This window comes from Euphorbia lathyris, chromosome 8, assembly GCF_963576675.1.
Source record: "Euphorbia lathyris chromosome 8, ddEupLath1.1, whole genome shotgun sequence".
In the NCBI taxonomy this organism is placed as follows: domain Eukaryota; kingdom Viridiplantae; phylum Streptophyta; class Magnoliopsida; order Malpighiales; family Euphorbiaceae; genus Euphorbia; species Euphorbia lathyris.
The window spans coordinates 45,662,769-45,680,855 of record NC_088917.1 but is presented as its reverse complement, the minus strand read 5'-3'; the positions used below and the strand labels follow the sequence as shown (position 1 = coordinate 45,680,855).

Below are 18,087 nucleotides of genomic sequence, written 5' to 3'. Positions count from 1 at the left end.
TTTCTCAAATTGACTCAATTTGTCAACTTTAGGGATAAAATTGCTCTTAGTTGCCAATGTTAGGGGTAAAATAGCACCATTTTAGACTATAAAAATAAAATTGCTCTTGACTATAAATGTTAGGGTATTTTTCCACTTTATCCCTAAATTCAAATATTAATTATTGTTAATATAAAAAAAAAAATTATTAAATATTTTTATCGGATAAAATTATATAAAACCGGAACCCTCGTTTAGAATAAGGTTATCCATTGAACAAGCCATCTTTTACCTTGTGCTCAAAATTCTGTTACAAAAAAGCCAACGCGACGCACTGGACTCAAAAAGACTTTCCCTCTCTTCTCTGCCTATTCTTTTCTTTTCACCGTTACACCCCGCTTAGGAGCCCTTTTCCCTAGCTCGCTTATGGGCCCTTATTCCCGCTTAGGAACCCTTTAGCCGATACACCCTGATCCCGTTACACCCTTCTCCAGCTTATTAACCCTTGGTAATGACTTTACTACTTAGTACTGTACTCAGGAAAGGACAGGCGGTAGGGGCGTGGCTTTAGGAAATGTGTCTGTCTTTCGGCTTGGTCGATCAAAGAGGAAGCTTTCCCTATCAGCTGTCACTATCAAAAAATATCTTAAGAGAAGAAAACGTAGAAAAGAGCCCCCTTAGGCATGGAGTGAATCAAGAAAGCAGCGCCCAATAGAGCTTAGCCACTTCATAAATGTCTCTATAATTAAAATAAAAATAAATAATTAAATCAAAGTAGTATGATTTTTTTATTTAAAATTGTAAAAATGTACTAGTATTAGGTATAAAAGAAATGTTTAACAATTATCAAAAAAAAAAATGTTTAACAAAAATTTATTTAGTTGAGTTTGCAAAAATTAGTGAAAGAATTCAATTATGTTATACATAGCATTATAGATTTTGTGACGTAAAAAATTTCTACAAAAACTCTGTCACATGAACTATCCCATTATTGTTTTTTGGAGGAATATTTTTTTTTCAATGATCACTGTTTTATAACAGTGTTATTTTTAGGGTAAAGTTCAAATAAAACCTCTGTGGTTTCACTAATTTTCAGATAAAGGACTGTGGTTTACTTTTTGTCAAAACGAGGATCGAGGTTTCACACTTTTAATAATGCTATTAAAACTATCTTTAACGACCTGAAAATGAAAATTTTCAAGAATTAAAGTTGTTCAATGCCATATTTTCTATAGAACTACATTTTCGATTTTAGAAAATCATTTTTTTTGAAACTTTCTCTTTCTAAACATTAACTTTCTCTCTCTTTACCAAATATCATCTAAATAATCTCGAAATAAAAAAGTTGAAGAATTAAAGTTGCTTAGAATATTAGTAGTTTTTAAAATATGTCATTTTTGAAGTCGTCAAGAGTGGTTTTAATAGTATCAATCGAAAAAGTCCTTATGTTGTTGAATTTGAAAACCTGAGTCCTCGTTTTGACAAAAAGTAAACCACAGTCCTTTTATCTGAAAATTAGTGAAACCACAGGGGTTTTATTTGAACTTTACCCTTATTTTTATATATAATTTTATGACAAAAATAATTAATCATAAAAGAAATTGTATACATGACATTACACTTTTTTTTTTTGTAATTAAACATAATTATCACATATCTAAATATTATATATCAAAAATATAAATAACGTGTATGACACAATTCAATTAGTATTTCATCAAAAAAAAAAATTAGTATTTTTTTAAATGATTAATTTATGACGAGTAAGAATTATCGTAAAATATTATATTTTATGATGATATAAAACATCAATTAACATTATGACTATTTACTTTATTATCATACAAATATTATAATAGATCAATGTATAAATATGGTTACACTAATATAATAATCATGACAATATATATTTAATCACATTTGTCCAATTTATTTATGACATATTAATAATCGTCATTAATATATTATCTCGATAACAAAAAAAATAAATCATCATATATTAAAATTCTTTTTTCAAAAAAATATATTGTTTTTTCCAATTTTAAATTATTTAAAAAATTCTATTAATATTACGAGTGATGATAAACATAAATTGTCACAATAATATCAAAATATAGGATGATATTTAAATAATATCACAAAAAATTACAATATATGATGAAATTTAATTTATCACCATTTGTTTAAATTATGTAATCATAAATGTAAAGTGTCATAAAAAAATATTTCTTATTATGACGATGATTTTGTCATTGATTATCATTCTTTGGTCACGAAAAAAGTTTCCCTCCAAATTTATTCTACTAAAATTTTCCCCTGAAAGTACAAGTTACGATTTTTCACTTATCGTCACCAAAAGTATCAAATAGTGACAAATTTGTAAATCAATAGAGACGTCTTTTAAAATTGTCATGACAAATTTATAAATAATGACAAAAGTTAAAATTCGTCATGATTAAGTTATTATCGGTGACAAAATTATATTCGTAGAAAAAATAATCGTCATAAAAGACCAAATTTCTTGTAGTGGATTTATCCAAAGGCCGGATTCCCTAGTGGCTAGAGTCTATAAAGCTCGGTACTTTCCAAATTCTGATTTTTTCGAAGCAAAGTTGGGCAACAACCCAAGCTATGTATGGGGAAGCACTCTTGTTGCGCGTCCCCTATTATTATATGGTATTCGACGAGCAATCGGTTCTGGTGAGCAGACTTGAATTTGGAATATTCCATGGCTACCCGATGAGAACCCGTATGTCACAAGCGGGTATGTGGAGGAATTGCGACACGCTACTGTTTCTAGTTTGAAATCATGTGATACGGGTCAGTGGGACCCGGGTGTGGTGCGTGACATTTTTTAGGACCGAGATGCTAATCTAATTTTGCAAATACCAATCCCGATATCAGTCTACCCTGATTCATGGTATTGGAAGTTTGAAACTTCTGGGCAGTATAGTGTTAAGACTGGTTATTCCCAACTAATGAGACGACAGCCCCTGAATACTCAGTTACATGGTGATGTGATCTGTAACCAGCTATGGAATTTATACATTCCACCAAAAGTTAAGAATCTAATGTGGAGGGCATTAGCTGACTACTTACCAACGACGGCTACCTTGCGTAACAGGGGTGTTGACATTGATAATGGCTGTCCGCGTTGGTCAAACTTTCTAGAAGATAATTTTCATGCGCTAGTGGGTTGTGTAAAGGCAAAAGAAATATGGCATCACTCGTCGTTGGGAGATCGTAGTGGAGGGGCTACGAGCTTTCGGCTCTTTTGGTCCAATCTTCAAGCTTCGGTTAACCAAAGGGACCTTGAGGTGGCTGCTATGACGTGTTGGTCCGTCTGGATGAGTAGGAACGACTGGGTCTAGAACAGTGTGGATATGCCAGCGGTCAGCCGTCTTCATGAAGCTACAGTACTCTATACGAGTTGGAAGCAAGCGCAGGTAATTGTTCGACAATCCCATACTGTGGATATCACTCTGCAGGTTCGATGGGTCCCGCTCGAGTCTGGACTACTCAAAATTAATGTTGATGCAGCAACGTCACTGGCTCCACAACGACTGGGATTCAGAATTGTTGTTCGGGACGATCGGGGAAACTTCATTGCTGGCAGATGCGGGCATGTGGCTGGTCCAACTGATGGCTTAGTGGCGGAAGCGTTTGCTATGTGCGAGGCGTTAAGTTGGGTTAAAAGTCAGCTGTGGTCGGATGTAATGGTTGAAACTGATTGCATGCTGCTAGTCCGTGAAATCCAATCGGCTTTGTCAAATGCTTCTATGACAGGTCACATTATTTCTGATTGTAAATCTCTTCTACGAGATATAACGCGCAGTAGTGTAGTTTTTGTGAAACGTTCAGCGAATCAATCAGCTCATGTGTTAGCAAGAGCGGCTGTTTCTGCGTCTGAACAAGGGGTGTGGTGGTCTGTACCTCCTCCTTTTCTTTGCAACACTTTAATTGTTGATCTTCAATGATAATTCTTTCATTCTTTAAAAAAAACAGTGTATTAGATAAAAAAAAAAAAAAAAGACTACTAAATTATTTACCCTTCCTCTTTCTTTACTTTTACTATAATGTTGTATTTATACATGGTACATTTTGTTTATTATATCAACTAATAAAAATTCCCCCATTCAAAATAGTTGACCGTAAAACTCATAATACTCATAACTAGAGTTTCCGTCAACTATAAATTTTTTCTAGCTATCGTCCGCACATAAGCCAAATTAGCATTAATTAATTAGTATGTTAATGGTCTAATGCTTCTCCAACTCCCTTAACTTGTCCAAATTGGTTATTTTATCCCTTCAACTTATCGAATGTTCTATTTACCCCATTAACTCCATAAAAGTGTTATTTCTCACCCCTCAACTTGTCCATTTATCTCCCCAACTTATAGAATATCCTATTTACCCTCTTAACTCCATAAAAGTGGTATTTCTCACCCCCTCAACTTGTCCATTTACCCCCTCTCCAACTCATAGAATGTCCTATTTATCTCATTAACTCCATAAAAGTGGTATTTCTCATCCCTTACAATCCGTCATCGAGACCTAAATTGATACATTTTTTACACGGTAAACCTATATTGGTGCTATTTTGTACATGGAACCTAAATTGATACTTCTCCAAAATCATAGGCCTATTTTGGTACCTTATCTCTACATATAATGTCTTTAACTTGTTTGTATTAATGTTCTTTTTTTTATCAAAAAAAAATATATATTCTTGTTATTTGGATCATTATTCATTCTTTCTCTTTTTTTTTTTTTTCTTTTTTGCTAGTTAAATTTGATTATCTAATTATTGTAATGCAATATTATTTTTTTTTTTTTTTTATGAAGGTTGGGACGAACCATGAGTGAACCTGGAATCCCAACTAGGTTGGCACCCTAGACACTAGCATGGCTATTGTAATACAATATTATTATAATAAACACATGAAGGATCAATATAATTATCAAATTAAAACAAAATAAAAAGTTGATATTAAAAATATATATTTTCAAACTCATTTGAATAAGTGCTATTAATTTTGCACTATAAAGGGGTAAGAAATATCACTTTTATGGAGTTAAAGGGGTAAATAGGATCATAAGGGGTGAGAAATACCACTTTTATGGAGTTAAGGGGGTAAATAGGACATTCGATGAGTTGATGATGGGTAAAATGACTAATTTGGACAAGTTAAGGGGTGGAAAATACTATTTCTATGGAGTTAAGGGGGTAAATAGGACATTCGATGAGTTGGAGGGGTAAAATGACAAATTTGAACAAGTTAAGGGGCCTGGAGGAGCATTAGGCCTAATGTCTTTCACCATCTTCATACTTTCGATTATTGATCTTGTTTGTTGACGAAAAGGTTAATTCCTTACGGGGCCCGTCCGAAGACCTAGCCAATGCCCCATGTGGCGCTGAGGTTTCCCCGAGTCTTGGCCAGCCAACACTACCCGAAGGGGTCTATCTCCTTTTAACCGAAGGCATCTCGTCAATTCATATATCTGTAATCCGTCCCGGAGGGGTTTATCGTGGTTAAACCTCGATATATAGATAACTCGCACTATGGGCCCACCCAAAGTGTCCGTCAGGATTCCACCTGAACGGAGACATCCGCCTCCCTTCCGAAGGTCGGATGCCCGACTCTCCTAGTCCCTAATGGACTAGGGTGGATCACTTAAACCAGTCCCGACAACTGGCCCAGGGGTTGGTGGAGATCCGACGCTTGAGTCCTTGTCCCCTTATAGTGTTTCTTATACCAACTCGGGTCATACTATCGGTGGACACACATATGCTCCATACACCACAATTTATCCAAAGGTACGTCAAGAAGTTTTCGTTTGTTTTAATCTTTTATGGAGGCCCCTTATAGAATATATTGATCTTATAGCCTTTGGATCGTGCGGGGAAAGTTGTCCCATTTGGGAGAATTGGCGTAGACATAGTCCACGGGCCCGATCTTACCCCTATCCAAATTCCAACCCTTTTGGGAGATTTCGTGATATTGTTGGGCTCAATGCATTTCTGCATCAATAACATATGCCTTGTGTTGGAGATTTTCATAAAAATCTGGAAAAAATCCCTAGAAAGTGAGTAAACATATTACATAAGAAATGAAATTGAATCATTAACCTCTAACTATATATATACATGTCTACAAACTATGTTTGTTATACAAACAAAAAAGATGTGTTTTGTTCAATAGACTTGTAGTTGGAATGTAAATGTTTAAAACTCCCAGGTGAAAATGTGTCAAGGCTGATGGACGAATTATAGGATTCTGTCAAGGCTGGCTCTGTTCTTTAGAGTTTGATTGGATACATAGGTTTAGAAGCAAGTAAACCACCATATGCTAAAACCATATTTGGACCGGAAAATATGTTGGGAATGTTCTGGATTACAACAATTTAGCGGAAACAATAAATCTCAATTTTATTGAATTTATGAGGTGTACAAGAGGGTGTTCTCTATAAACTTTCTAGAATTACAATGAGATAAAACAAAAATAGTAGCACTCATGTGTTTTCCGAAAATACCCCAAAATAATTATCTTACTATTTTTTGTCTTTCCCCAAAATAATTAAACTACCCTCTCCAAATTAAAATCTCTTAACCGAGACTTAATTCTCACAAAACTCTCTCAATTTATTTTACCTTGCTCCCTATTCTCTCAATGCTCTCAACTCCTCATATTTTTTTCTTTTTATTCTATTTCTCACAAATGGATTGATGGAGCATCCTTGGCTTAAGCCAAGGATGACCTTGTCAATTAATTGTGCGAGCAATTTGCTGGCACAATTAATTGCCACTTGACCACCGAATTCGGTGGTCAACTTTTTATTTATTTTTCTTTTTTTTATTACAAATTATAAAAACCAATCCATCAATAATATAAATTATAAAAATAGTCCTTCATCAATTGGGACCTCACAACAATTCGTTTTTTTATTTAATTGTTTTAAATTAATAGTTAATTTTTTCCACAAAATATTAGTACCATCAATACTTCTTACAATTTCAAAATCTAAAAAAAAAATACTTTAATATTGCCAATTTCTGTAATATCAGTTTATGCCAAACTACCTTCCATTAGCATTATAAAAACGGAACATATCCATCAGAGAACCATAATTACAAACTGGAACCTAAGTTAAGCTGTTTCTGATGGAAATTTTCGTCATAGAACCCCAAAGGCACATTCCAGTAGCATTCCGACGGACCAGATTCGTCATAAAATGTCATTTATTAATTGAAATGCATTTTTGACAAATCTGGTTCGTCACTAAACCCCTGTTACGGAATTTTCAAAAAATTCCAGCAAACCCATGTATCCCCAAATCTAGTCTAAATATACACATTCAACCCCGAACTATCCGTATCGGATCATAGTTACATTTTTTTCCTGAGCTAGCTAAACAGATCATTTATCATTGTAGGAAACTTAAATGTTTAGAAAAAATAAATAATTAAAACAAACTAACTTTCAAAATAATTGTAATCTAATTAAAATAAGAAAAAGGACTAAAATTGAATTTTTGGGCGAAAAAACATAGAAAAGAAAAGAAAAAGAGAGAAAAACACATTGAAACACTAAAAATCGTTACCGAGAATAATATTCAGTCGTTATTAGTTCGTTCTTGATCGAGTATTTATATATAAATAACTATAATTATAATAAATAATGATAAATTATATATATATATATATATATATATATGTAATGATAAATGATATATTATATATATAAAAATATAAATTATATATAAAAATTATAAATTATATAAAAGTAATTATAATTATAATAAATAATGATGAATTATATAAATAAATTATATATAAATAATTATAATTATATATAAATAATAATAAATTACTGAAATTAAATTAACTGAACTAAACTTACTTATACTGAAATTAAATAAAAAATAACAGAGCTTTAGTGTGCGAGAAGCATTGAGTTTGTTGAAAGAGCACAATTACAAATACAAAGATATTATCCTGAAATCTGATTCTCAAACATTCTTTTTATTTTATGTTGTTAGTTTAAGAAAAGGAGAGAAAAAATAGACTTTCACAATATTTAATTAATTACAATTCTCTGGTAAAAAAATAAAATAAATTACAATTCTATAAATTTTAATCATTTAATTGAATTTAAAATGACGATTAAAATTTAATATGTGATGTTTTTTGAAATCATATATTATTTCATTGGAAAAGTATTATAGGTAAAATTATATACAATATATAGCAATTAATAACACAAATGGATATGTCGCTTATGAGTGCTGATAATAAAACAAAAATTATAATTAATTGAAAATTGATAGTATTATTTGAGTTTAAAATTGATGGTATAATATTTAATTAAAAAAAAAAGAAGATGTCAAAGGGAGTTGGATCTGGTGTGCTAATAAAACTGCAAGTCTTGTGTTGAAAATGGTTTTGATGAGCTTGAATGGTCTAATTTTAGAAAGATAAACCACAAAAATAACTCAGTTGTTCTGTTATGAAACAGCTACATTTAAGTAAATTGTCTTTATAATTATAATTATATTACAAACATATAATCATTGATTCTAACACAAACAAACTCATCTCCAAGATCTCATCCGCTATCATTGTGGATCCATCCTAAGACAAGACAATAGATGTTTGCTACACTCTGATGAGGATACAAATATTTCTAACTTGTTCAACTCTCTTTTACCTATTTATATCACTTTCTACTAATGCTGCACCCATTTCAGGGTTAGGGTTAGGGTTGCAAAACCAAAACCCAAGACTTCAAAATGCATATGTTGCTCTCCAGGCATGGAAAAGATCATTCATTTCTGATCCCAAAAATCTAACCTCTAACTGGCTTGGAACTCATGTCTGCAACTACACTGGCATTTTCTGTTATCCTGCTCCTGATAATTCATCCATTCAGACTGTTGCCGGGATCGATCTAAATCATGCTGATATTGCCGGACATTTAGTAGAAGAGCTTGGACTCCTTACCGACATTGGATTCTTCCATCTTAACTCCAACAGATTCTGCGGACTTCTCCCCAAAACTTGGAACAAACTCAAGCTTCTCTTCGAGCTTGATTTAAGCAACAATCGTTTTGCAGGAAAATTTCCCCATCAAGTCCTCCAACTCCCAAACCTGAAATTTCTTGATCTTCGATTTAATGAGTTTGAAGGTGATGTTCCAAAGAAGCTGTTTGACAAAGATTTGGATGCAATATTTATTAACCATAACAGGTTTACTTTTGAATTGCCTGACAATTTCGGGAACTCACCTGTTTCTGTTATTGTTCTAGCGAACAATAAGTTCCAGGGATGTCTACCGTCGAGTTTTCAGAACATGTCAGGAACATTAAACGAGATGATAATGATGAATAATGGGTTGAATTCATGTTTTCCAGAGGAGATAGGGTTGCTTGAAAATTTGCAAGTGCTTGATATAAGTTATAATAAGTTGAAGGGAGGTGTGCCTGAGGTAATTGGGAAATTGAAGAAATTGGAAAGGTTGGATATGGCACATAATTTGCTATCAGGAAAAATTCCAGAAAGTTTGTGTTCTCTACCGAAATTGGGAAATTTTAGCTTTGGTTACAACTTTATAAGTGGAGAGCCACACAAATGCTTGGAGATGGAAAGTTTGAATGATGAAAGGAATTGTTTGAGGAATAGACCAAAGCAAAGATCTCGTTTGCAATGTAAAGTAGTCCTTTCTAGGACTGTTAATTGTACTTCTTTTGCTTGTCATAACAACCCTCCATCTGTTAACTCACCCCCACCACCATCACCTTTGCCTCCTCCGCCACTTTACTCACCTCCACCACCACCACCCACTTCGCCTCCTCCGCCACTTTACTCACCCCCACCACCGCCTTCACCGCCTCCACCTGTCTATTCACCGCCCCCTCCTCCACCAGCTAACTCGCCCCCACCACCACCGCCTTCGCCGCCTCCACCTGTCTATTCACCGCCCCCTCCTCCACCAATTAACTCACCCCCACCACCATCACCTTCGCCGCCTCCACCTGTCTATTCACCGCCCTCTCCTCCACCAATTAACTCACCCCCACCACCATCACCTTCGCCTCCTCCACCTATCTATTCACCATCCCCTCCTCCGCCAATTTACTCACCTCCCCCGCCACCCACTTCCCCTCCTCCGCCTATATACTCACCGCCCCCACCACCCTCTTCCCCTCCACCAGTTCAGTCACCGCCGCCTGCCTTCCCTCCCCCACCAAGTAACTCCCCACCACCGCCAGTTCACTCACCTCCCCCACCATCGCCAGTTTACTCACCGCCCCTGCCAGTCCACTCACCTCCCCCACCACCCTCTTCCCCTCCACCAGTTCACTCACCGCCACCTGCCTTCCCTCCCCCACCAAGTTACTCACCACCCCCGCCAGTTCACTCACCTCCCCCACCATCGCCAGTTTACTCACCACCGCTGCCAGTCCATTCACCTCCCCCACCACCACTAGTCTATTCACCGGCCCCACCAGTCCACTCACCTCCCCCACCACTGCCAATTCACTCACCTCCTCCACCAATTTACTCACCTCCACCACCGCCACCCGCTCCAGGATATGAAGGGCCGATACCACCAATCATAGGAGCACCATATGCATCTCCACCGCCACCATACTACAATTTCTACTAATGGATTGATCTTCAGTGAGACTTTTTATTTGCTCCATCGATATGATCATCGGCAGAGCCAAGCAAGGGCAACTTCTCATGTAACCATCAAGCAAGAAGCCAAGAGAATATGTGATACCACATCGTTCTAACCATTAATTATGTTGTGCATCACTGGAAATTATAGGATTAAGAAATTTTTTCGTATTTGCTGTTTTCTTTTTAATTTGGGTGAGTGGGTTTTCTGATTTTTAATAAGATGGAAGACGTAGATAGATAGGCAGATGTTAGGTTTGCAGGATTTGTATTTTACTCAAACGAGATTTACTTTACAATATATACGTTTTCTGAATTAGTTATATATAAGCCAATTAATGACCGATTTTTAGTTTATTTATCCAATTAATTATCTAATTATAACCAAGCAGATTTCATTGTCTTTAATGATCTGCGCTTCAATAATAGGAACATTTTGGTGGGGACTGGCTTTTATCATCGTAAGCCATCAGTCATCATATATCAGCAAAACAGGCAATACCCTATGTTTGCCACTATATACACTTCTTAGTTTTATAGTCTTGATTAGATTTCATCTCAAAAATTGATTCTGAGTATCAACTAGCAATCCAATTGTGATACCAAAAAATATATACATTAAAAAACTGTTAACTTATTTGTATAAGAGGGAGAGAACAAAAGAGTCTTAGCTGCCAGATCCTCTTTTTGCTTTCACCAACACTGGATTCTCCTGTCTAGGATGACATATTTAAGCTCAAATTTGCTTGATGTTTGTCCGGTGTACAAACCGTACCATGAAGGCTAGCCACCTGCTGCATGTTCAACACACTACAGATCAGAAATAGATAGAAACGGCTTTAATGGAATTTTTAATTCTAGTTACCTCTGTCCCAGGCAAATATACATCAATAACAGTAGCAACCATAGATTCTGATCATGGACCCTGTCTAGCACATTCCCTATAATTGCAGATTCAGAAAACCTTCAGCTTGAGGGTACAGGGAAAACGCATTAACCCAAAAGCAAAGAACAATTCATCAGCAAACCAACATATCAGAAACAAAACAGGTTAAATAACTAACCTCAAACGAACAAACTTCTGTTTGTGTTTTTTTCCTCGGGCTCAGCTGAAAATACAAGAAACTCTGGTGGATGTTGAGAGAAATCACAGCACTGAAGGTGATGTAAGTATTTTCAGAAGTGAGGGCTCCAGGCTCCATAATTTAGAACCTGAAACTTCTTGGACCTCTGGACCAAATTCTGACCGGGTGTCAAGTGGCGAGTAGTTAAAACAAGAAAAGTTTCACATCTGGCGTCCCCTTTTAAACAGTACTTGTATTGCTAGAAAAGCTCATTAAATCTGAAAATATGATCACCTTTTCAATCGCTTAATCAAAGAAAACGTGGAAAAAAGTACATTATCTCCTATATGAGGGTTCACTTTAGGAGGTAAAGGTTGGAGCAACCCATCATTAGACAAGTCTTCCAAGCCTTTGATATCCTGTTGCAAGCGGGCTGCATGCAAAATTGCATGCTCAAGAACTAGAGGATCATCTGGAGGATTCTGCAAAAGGGTAAGCAAGGTCTGCCGATAGACTTGAGTAGCCAACAATGGCCTTGCAACCTGCCGATTTTTACATAAGATTGACACCTTAACGACATGCTTACAAAGATTTCCCAGCCTCGAGCAGGGGCAGTCACACAGAGAGAATTCTGTACCAGGATTCCAAATTGTGTATGCCAGACTTCTGTCAGTTTGTGAAATGACTTTTGCATATTGAAGATTTTGCTCATCCAACATCACATCAACATCAGAAATGTGCAGAGCCTCGTACCAAGAATTAGTTAAGAAAGACTCATCCCTTAAATTTGCAAAATACCCAGTTTCTATACTGTATTGGTCTAACCAGTACAAGGAGTGAAATTTAGTCGTCAAAATGTGGATCAACCAGTCAATTCTTGTCCATAAATTAGCATGTTGCTCAGCAAAAATCTTGGATTTTAACCAAATGTGATAGGATTCAATTGCAGCCAGGGGCTCCACACCAGTCACAGGGAGAGACCTTGTGCCATTAACCCACAACTCTGCAACATCAGAGGTAACTGATGATCAATGCTTAAAATTACAATCATGTGGTTAAATAACTCTTTTTTTTCTTCTCTTTGAAAGGCCATAGCACTCTCAATACAGTCACCAAAAAATAACTGCATAAGTCATAGCACAAACTACTATCAAATTTAGATGATGAAGCTATGCCTTCTGCAGAAGATAATTACCAAAGACAACATGATTCAGAACCGAGCAAATTAAAATCCATGTACAGAGGAAAAAATGTTAAAGCTGTGAACTTGTGTGACCAAGGCCTTTTTTTAATTATTTTATATAGCCATATTGAGCAGTCCAAAGAAACAGATAAAAAGACATTGGATTATTTCTCAAATATGTTAATAAGCCAATAATTTTTCCACCATGGATGCATGTTATTTTCCACTATACCTCATTCTATACATTGTATGGTCATAAGTTTCAATCCTTGACTCAGTCTAAAAAGATTCCACCTGTTAAAACATTCAAATAAATGCAGGTCTATCTGGTGATTGCAATAAACAATTGACCCGTTTGAGGATGAATAGGAAGACTGACAACATCAGAAATTTTATGAAACACCAGTAGTTTTTAATTTGTCCAAATTTATTGCAGTTATAAAGAAAGATCGTGATCTTTCTCTGACAATGTGTACAAAAAAGCGGGCAACACTTTCATTATAAGGGTGCATATAAATATTATGCTAGCTGTCTGCCTAAGCAAATTAACTTGAGACCAGCAACTGCAATAATAAGAAACTATGAGAAGGCATAGAAGGATAAGAAAAACCTCTTGTAACACAGAAAGACAATGCTAGTATCAGATAAGTAGAAAGTTCCTCTTACCATATCAAAGAGTAAAATGGTAGATGAGGACAAGCACAAAAGAAACACACCTATAGATGGTAACCACCTCCTCTTGAAATAATCTATAAAGATACTTTGGTCAACATATACTTGCATGAACTCTTCGATTGCATCTATTGCATTTGGACCACTTCTGGTGGAATACAAAATACAGCCCAAGTGCTTAAACATCTCTCTCTGCACGTCCATGTTGCAGCATTTCTTTAGAAGGCTTCTTATCCAAGAACGACGAAGTGTCCAGGTACATAATAGCACGCGACAATGGAAAGCCTCTCTGCAAATATGCATGATGCTGCATTTGCACTAACTTTCTAAAATCAAGTATCGAAAGCAACTTGTGGGGCTTCGCTGAAAAAATTACCTTATGACAGAAATGTCAAGTGAGGGATCATCTATGAGAAAGGTGCTTGGCCTCCATTTGGGATCCTTAGTTCGGATCTTTTCAGCTAAAGAATCAAACCATTTGTGGATATCTTGACTAACAAATGATGAGGTAATGACCCAAGCCACAGGAATTGCTTTTCGAGATGAATCAAAAACGAGTAAAGTATACAAAGGATACTGTAAAATGGGAAATTAGTAGAACATTATCGAGCAGCATAAGCATAACACAGGAAAGTTTATATATGCCTCTATGCACCAAACTTCCTATGAACTTAAGCTAAAATGGTTTCTAACCCAGATATCTGATCAACCAAATGACCCAATACACATACACATAAATATCAGAGCATTAAATAATTGAAGCCAATGTTGACATCATCTACCTTCGCAATGAAATTTTCAAAATCCCCTACAAGATGGTGTTATCACAAAAGCAATTTTGCATTATTTTGGACGAAATGCAGAAGGGAAATGCCTTTTTATGATATTTGCAGTGTTTTAGTATCACAAGCTCTTAAGCTCTAACTACTTTCCATATTCCAGTCATTATTCTTGAGTTTTTTTTTTATAACTTATGTTGTGTCAAAGAAAACCATTCCAGGGTTGCAGGCTTTGAATTAGAATTGAAAATGTTGTTTTTGCTCAAAGGTTGAGAGAGAAAGAGGTCATTACCTTAAGTTTCTTCAAGCCAAATGTTGAATGAGAAGCTATAGAACCATTATTTCCATAACGAAGTATCAGCTGCAACTGCCAATCTGTCTGTATCCCCAGAATAAATGGATCTGCGCCAGAAGTATCCTGAAAGAAGAACACATACTTCTGATGACGCTGCACCCACATTTTTACACTGCAATCATCATTTGCATGCAATTTGTGAGAAGAATTACGAACAACCCTCTCCATGTTACGGACATCATTCCTAGTGAGAAAATCATCACGACTGTGGGGGCCACCATGCCCCTGAACCACTTCTGAGTGATGCTGTACTATATTATCCAAAGATATGCCAACATGAAGCATTGAAATTATTTTCTGGCGCAACTCTTCTGAAATCCGAGGAGCATACATAGCTCTTGTTCCTACAGCATCCAGATCAAGTACCCCATGGCATGGGGCCCCTGTTTTATCGACATGTTTTCTTTGATTATATATAATGAGAGCAAGGAGGGGACGGGTATACAAGCGTTTGACAGTAAAATGGCAAAGGCATCCTCTCATCATATGGCGTCTTCCAGGCCTGCTCCCCTTCCCAGTTGCAGGTTTGACATTAGAGCCATCGGTCGTAGCAGAGTCAGCATCTCGGTAGTCTTCAGGACCATATGAACACCAATATCTGCAAAATGACGATGATAACTAACAGATTACTTATTATAAGGTTACAGCACATATCTTTACAACAGGACATCCTGCAATGATAATTATGATAGAAGATAAGATTGCTCTTTGCTAGAATACAATCTCATTCAGGCCCAAAAAAAAAAAAAAAATCAATTGTGAGTTTTAGTTGGGAATAAAAAATTCACTCAGCTCAGCTCACGATTTTCATTAATGTCCAAAAGTGTGATCAGTATCTCAAGAAACTATTTGAAAGGAGAATGTACACCAGACCTCTAAACATCATTTTTACACTGTAACGTAAAACTGGGAATAGAAATTTAAAAAAAAAATGAAGGTGCTATTCAAGTACCACATACAAGATTGTGACCTACAATGTATATTCAAGATAGCCATCAACCCTTGGTTTGCTAATGCTTCCTTCAGATCTCTTCCTTCTTGACTCAATGCGGAAGCTAGCAGGGCATTCTGCATTTGAAGATTCTCCGTTGACAAAAGCTTCTACTCTAGAAAATGGTATAAGAGCAATATCATCACCACCTTGGCGTCCACCTTCCACTTTTACCCACTTTATATGAGCAGCAGATAACTCAGCACAAGGAGGATCTTGCACTGGTAGATTAAGGATGTCATCCATTCTTGGCATCTGGAGTTTAGGATAAACTCTGAGTTTAGGATAAACTCAATAAGAGTAATATACAAAAAAAAAAAAAAAAAAAATTACACACAAATAACAGTATAAAGCTGATTCAGAAGATGGGCTTCCCAGTCCCTTTGGATCAGGATATCCCAAAAACTGCATAAGTACTGCAGATAAGGCTTATGTCCTCATTTCAATCAGTGAAAATCCAAGTAAAAGGAGGACTACTGCATTGAGAAACAAACTTCCTTACTTAATCCTGTCACAATCTAATTCAACATTGTAGTAGTTTGTGTTTTTCCAAGAAAAGTCAACACCAGCAATAAAGGAATCGAACTACAAAAATTGCACATAAGCAGCTTGTATTTTTAATGAAATTTCAAATAAACTTTTAACCTTACATTATATTCATGCATAAAAAAATTCCATATGCATTCAATACTTATAAAAGAAAAGCAACCAAGAAATGCCAAAAATACAGCAATAAACAAAGGGAAGTTATTGAGTTTTGCCTATCGAATTTGCTTACCGAAATAACAAGTTGAAAAAACAAAATTTTACCTTTGATTCATGGCCCTTCATGCTACCTCTAATAGTTGAAACCCGTACGATACCCTATATGCTTCTGCAAAATTGATCGATAATCAAGGAAGCAAAAGAACAAAGAAACGGAGCAGAAATCAACAAGAAGTAGCTCATACGAATTACTTCGAAACAAAAAGATTAAGGAATTCGTAGAAAAAAATCAACTTCAACTTGAAAATTTCCCCTCTTTGCAAAACGGCGATAGAAATCTTCGCATAGCTAACAGTAACACTGATTACTGGTACGGATTAGCATCGGTTCGGTTCGGTTCGGTTCTGTTGATTAACCAAACTGAAATATACAAATCGATCCGAACCGACTAAAATTAATAATGTTATTAAATTAAAAAAAATCGGTTAGATTACAAAACAAACATAATAACGGAATTATATAAATTTTTAATTTAAATATTGGTAAGAAAATATATTTATTTATGAAAAGAAATTATATTCTGTACGGATTTTAATTTCATTGAAGTTGAACATTAATTTGTTATTTTCAAAATCAAATACACTTGCATATACATTTCGATTTACTGAATAGAAAATAAGATTATAAATTTTTTATTTATATATAAACTTCGATTCAGTTTCGGTTAAATTTATATGTTTTACGAAATAACAGAATCGATAGCCAATTACCAATTTTAGCTCAAATCAGAATCTAATCGAACCAAAAAGTAAAAATAATCGAACCAAATTAAGATTTCGATTCGATTATCAGTTTGGTCATCGGTTACCGGTTATATTTGCTCCGTCCTAATTAATGAGGTTGATAATTGTGTGTGGGGTCTCCAACTTCTCGGTGAAATAATATTTATTGATTGCAAAATACATCATCGATTGAACAAGAGAACACTTAATCGACAATATAATAATATATATTTTATATGATTATTTAAACGTCATAAATAGGATAATTCTCCGGTGACTGAATATCTTATTTTTCCTCCATATTTGGTTATAACTCGTAAAACAATGGAGATACTGGTGGCCAATGGTGACTTTATGATGCTTAAGGTTATATTTGTTTTAAAGTTTCTTAAGGTAAGATAAGATGTATTAAAAGGTAAGTATTCGTTTTTGAAGGGATTAAATGGCAATTAATCCATTTGAGATATACGGGTTCGGACGTACCTTATTGAATAGCAGAACCGGTAGATCTCTCAAAGTAGCGGAAGTGGATCTTAGCACCACGATCGTGTACCACCGATAACAGGCAACCACACAGCATTGGGGAAGATTGAATAATCCACAGACTAAAGCGAAGACGAAGAATGAGAGGGAGAGAGGGAGAGAATTCGGTCAACAGGGAGTTAGAAGAAAATCATGTTGTGATTAGGGTTAAGCCTATTTATAGGAAGCTAACACCTAATCCTCCATCTCTTAAGATGGGCTTAGCCCGTTCCACTTCGGGTAGGTCCGATTAATTAGATCCATACCCAATTAATCATAACATCTCCCGCTCATACGCAATGGAACCAATTCCAAAGAATCTCTTCTCGATCTCTAATCTTACTTTCGCAAATAGTTTGTGTGACCGGCATA

At 35.5% G+C, this 18,087-nt stretch overlaps 2 protein-coding genes across 10 annotated transcripts; one reads left to right on the top strand and one right to left on the bottom strand.

Moving 5' to 3' along the window:
- Positions 1 to 8,647: 8,647 nt before the first annotated feature.
- Positions 8,648 to 10,715, top strand: LOC136203934 (leucine-rich repeat extensin-like protein 3). The gene has a single exon (XM_065995152.1). The coding sequence runs from the start codon at positions 8,648 to 8,650 to the stop codon at positions 10,646 to 10,648; it is 2,001 nt and encodes a 666-aa protein (XP_065851224.1). The 3' UTR covers positions 10,649 to 10,715.
- LOC136202402 (uncharacterized) lies at positions 10,596 to 16,734 on the bottom strand. Of its 9 annotated transcripts, none has more exons than XM_065992993.1 (8): positions 16,517 to 16,734; positions 15,690 to 15,980; positions 14,653 to 15,313; positions 13,958 to 14,157; positions 13,626 to 13,888; positions 11,727 to 12,729; positions 11,528 to 11,632; positions 10,596 to 11,456 (listed from the first exon to the last, which is right to left on the bottom strand). In XM_065992993.1, the coding sequence occupies exons 1-6, from the start codon at positions 16,525 to 16,527 to the stop codon at positions 12,017 to 12,019; spliced, it is 2,139 nt and encodes a 712-aa protein (XP_065849065.1). In that variant the 5' UTR covers positions 16,528 to 16,734; the 3' UTR covers positions 10,596 to 11,456; positions 11,528 to 11,632; positions 11,727 to 12,016. The 9 variants fall into 9 exon arrangements, with proteins under 9 accessions (XP_065849065.1, XP_065849067.1, XP_065849064.1 ...); XM_065992995.1 differs by having other exon boundaries at positions 10,596 to 11,453; XM_065992992.1 differs by having other exon boundaries at positions 10,596 to 11,472; positions 11,528 to 11,603.
- Between the last annotated feature and the right edge of the window lie 1,353 nt (positions 16,735 to 18,087).

Bases quoted from the DNA above. Each gene is read 5' to 3' on its own strand.
- LOC136203934 (XM_065995152.1), top strand. From the start codon at position 8,648: ATGAGGATACAAATATTTCTAACTTGTTCAACTCTCTTTTACCTATTT.
- LOC136202402 (XM_065992993.1), bottom strand. The intron at 15,314-15,689 runs GTAGGTCACAAT...GTCATTTTGCAG, and splicing joins GGCTATCTTGAATATACATT to ATATTGGTGTTCATATGGTC. The intron at 12,730-13,625 runs GTGTGTTTCTTT...CTGATGTTGCAG, and splicing joins GAGGTGGTTACCATCTATAG to AGTTGTGGGTTAATGGCACA.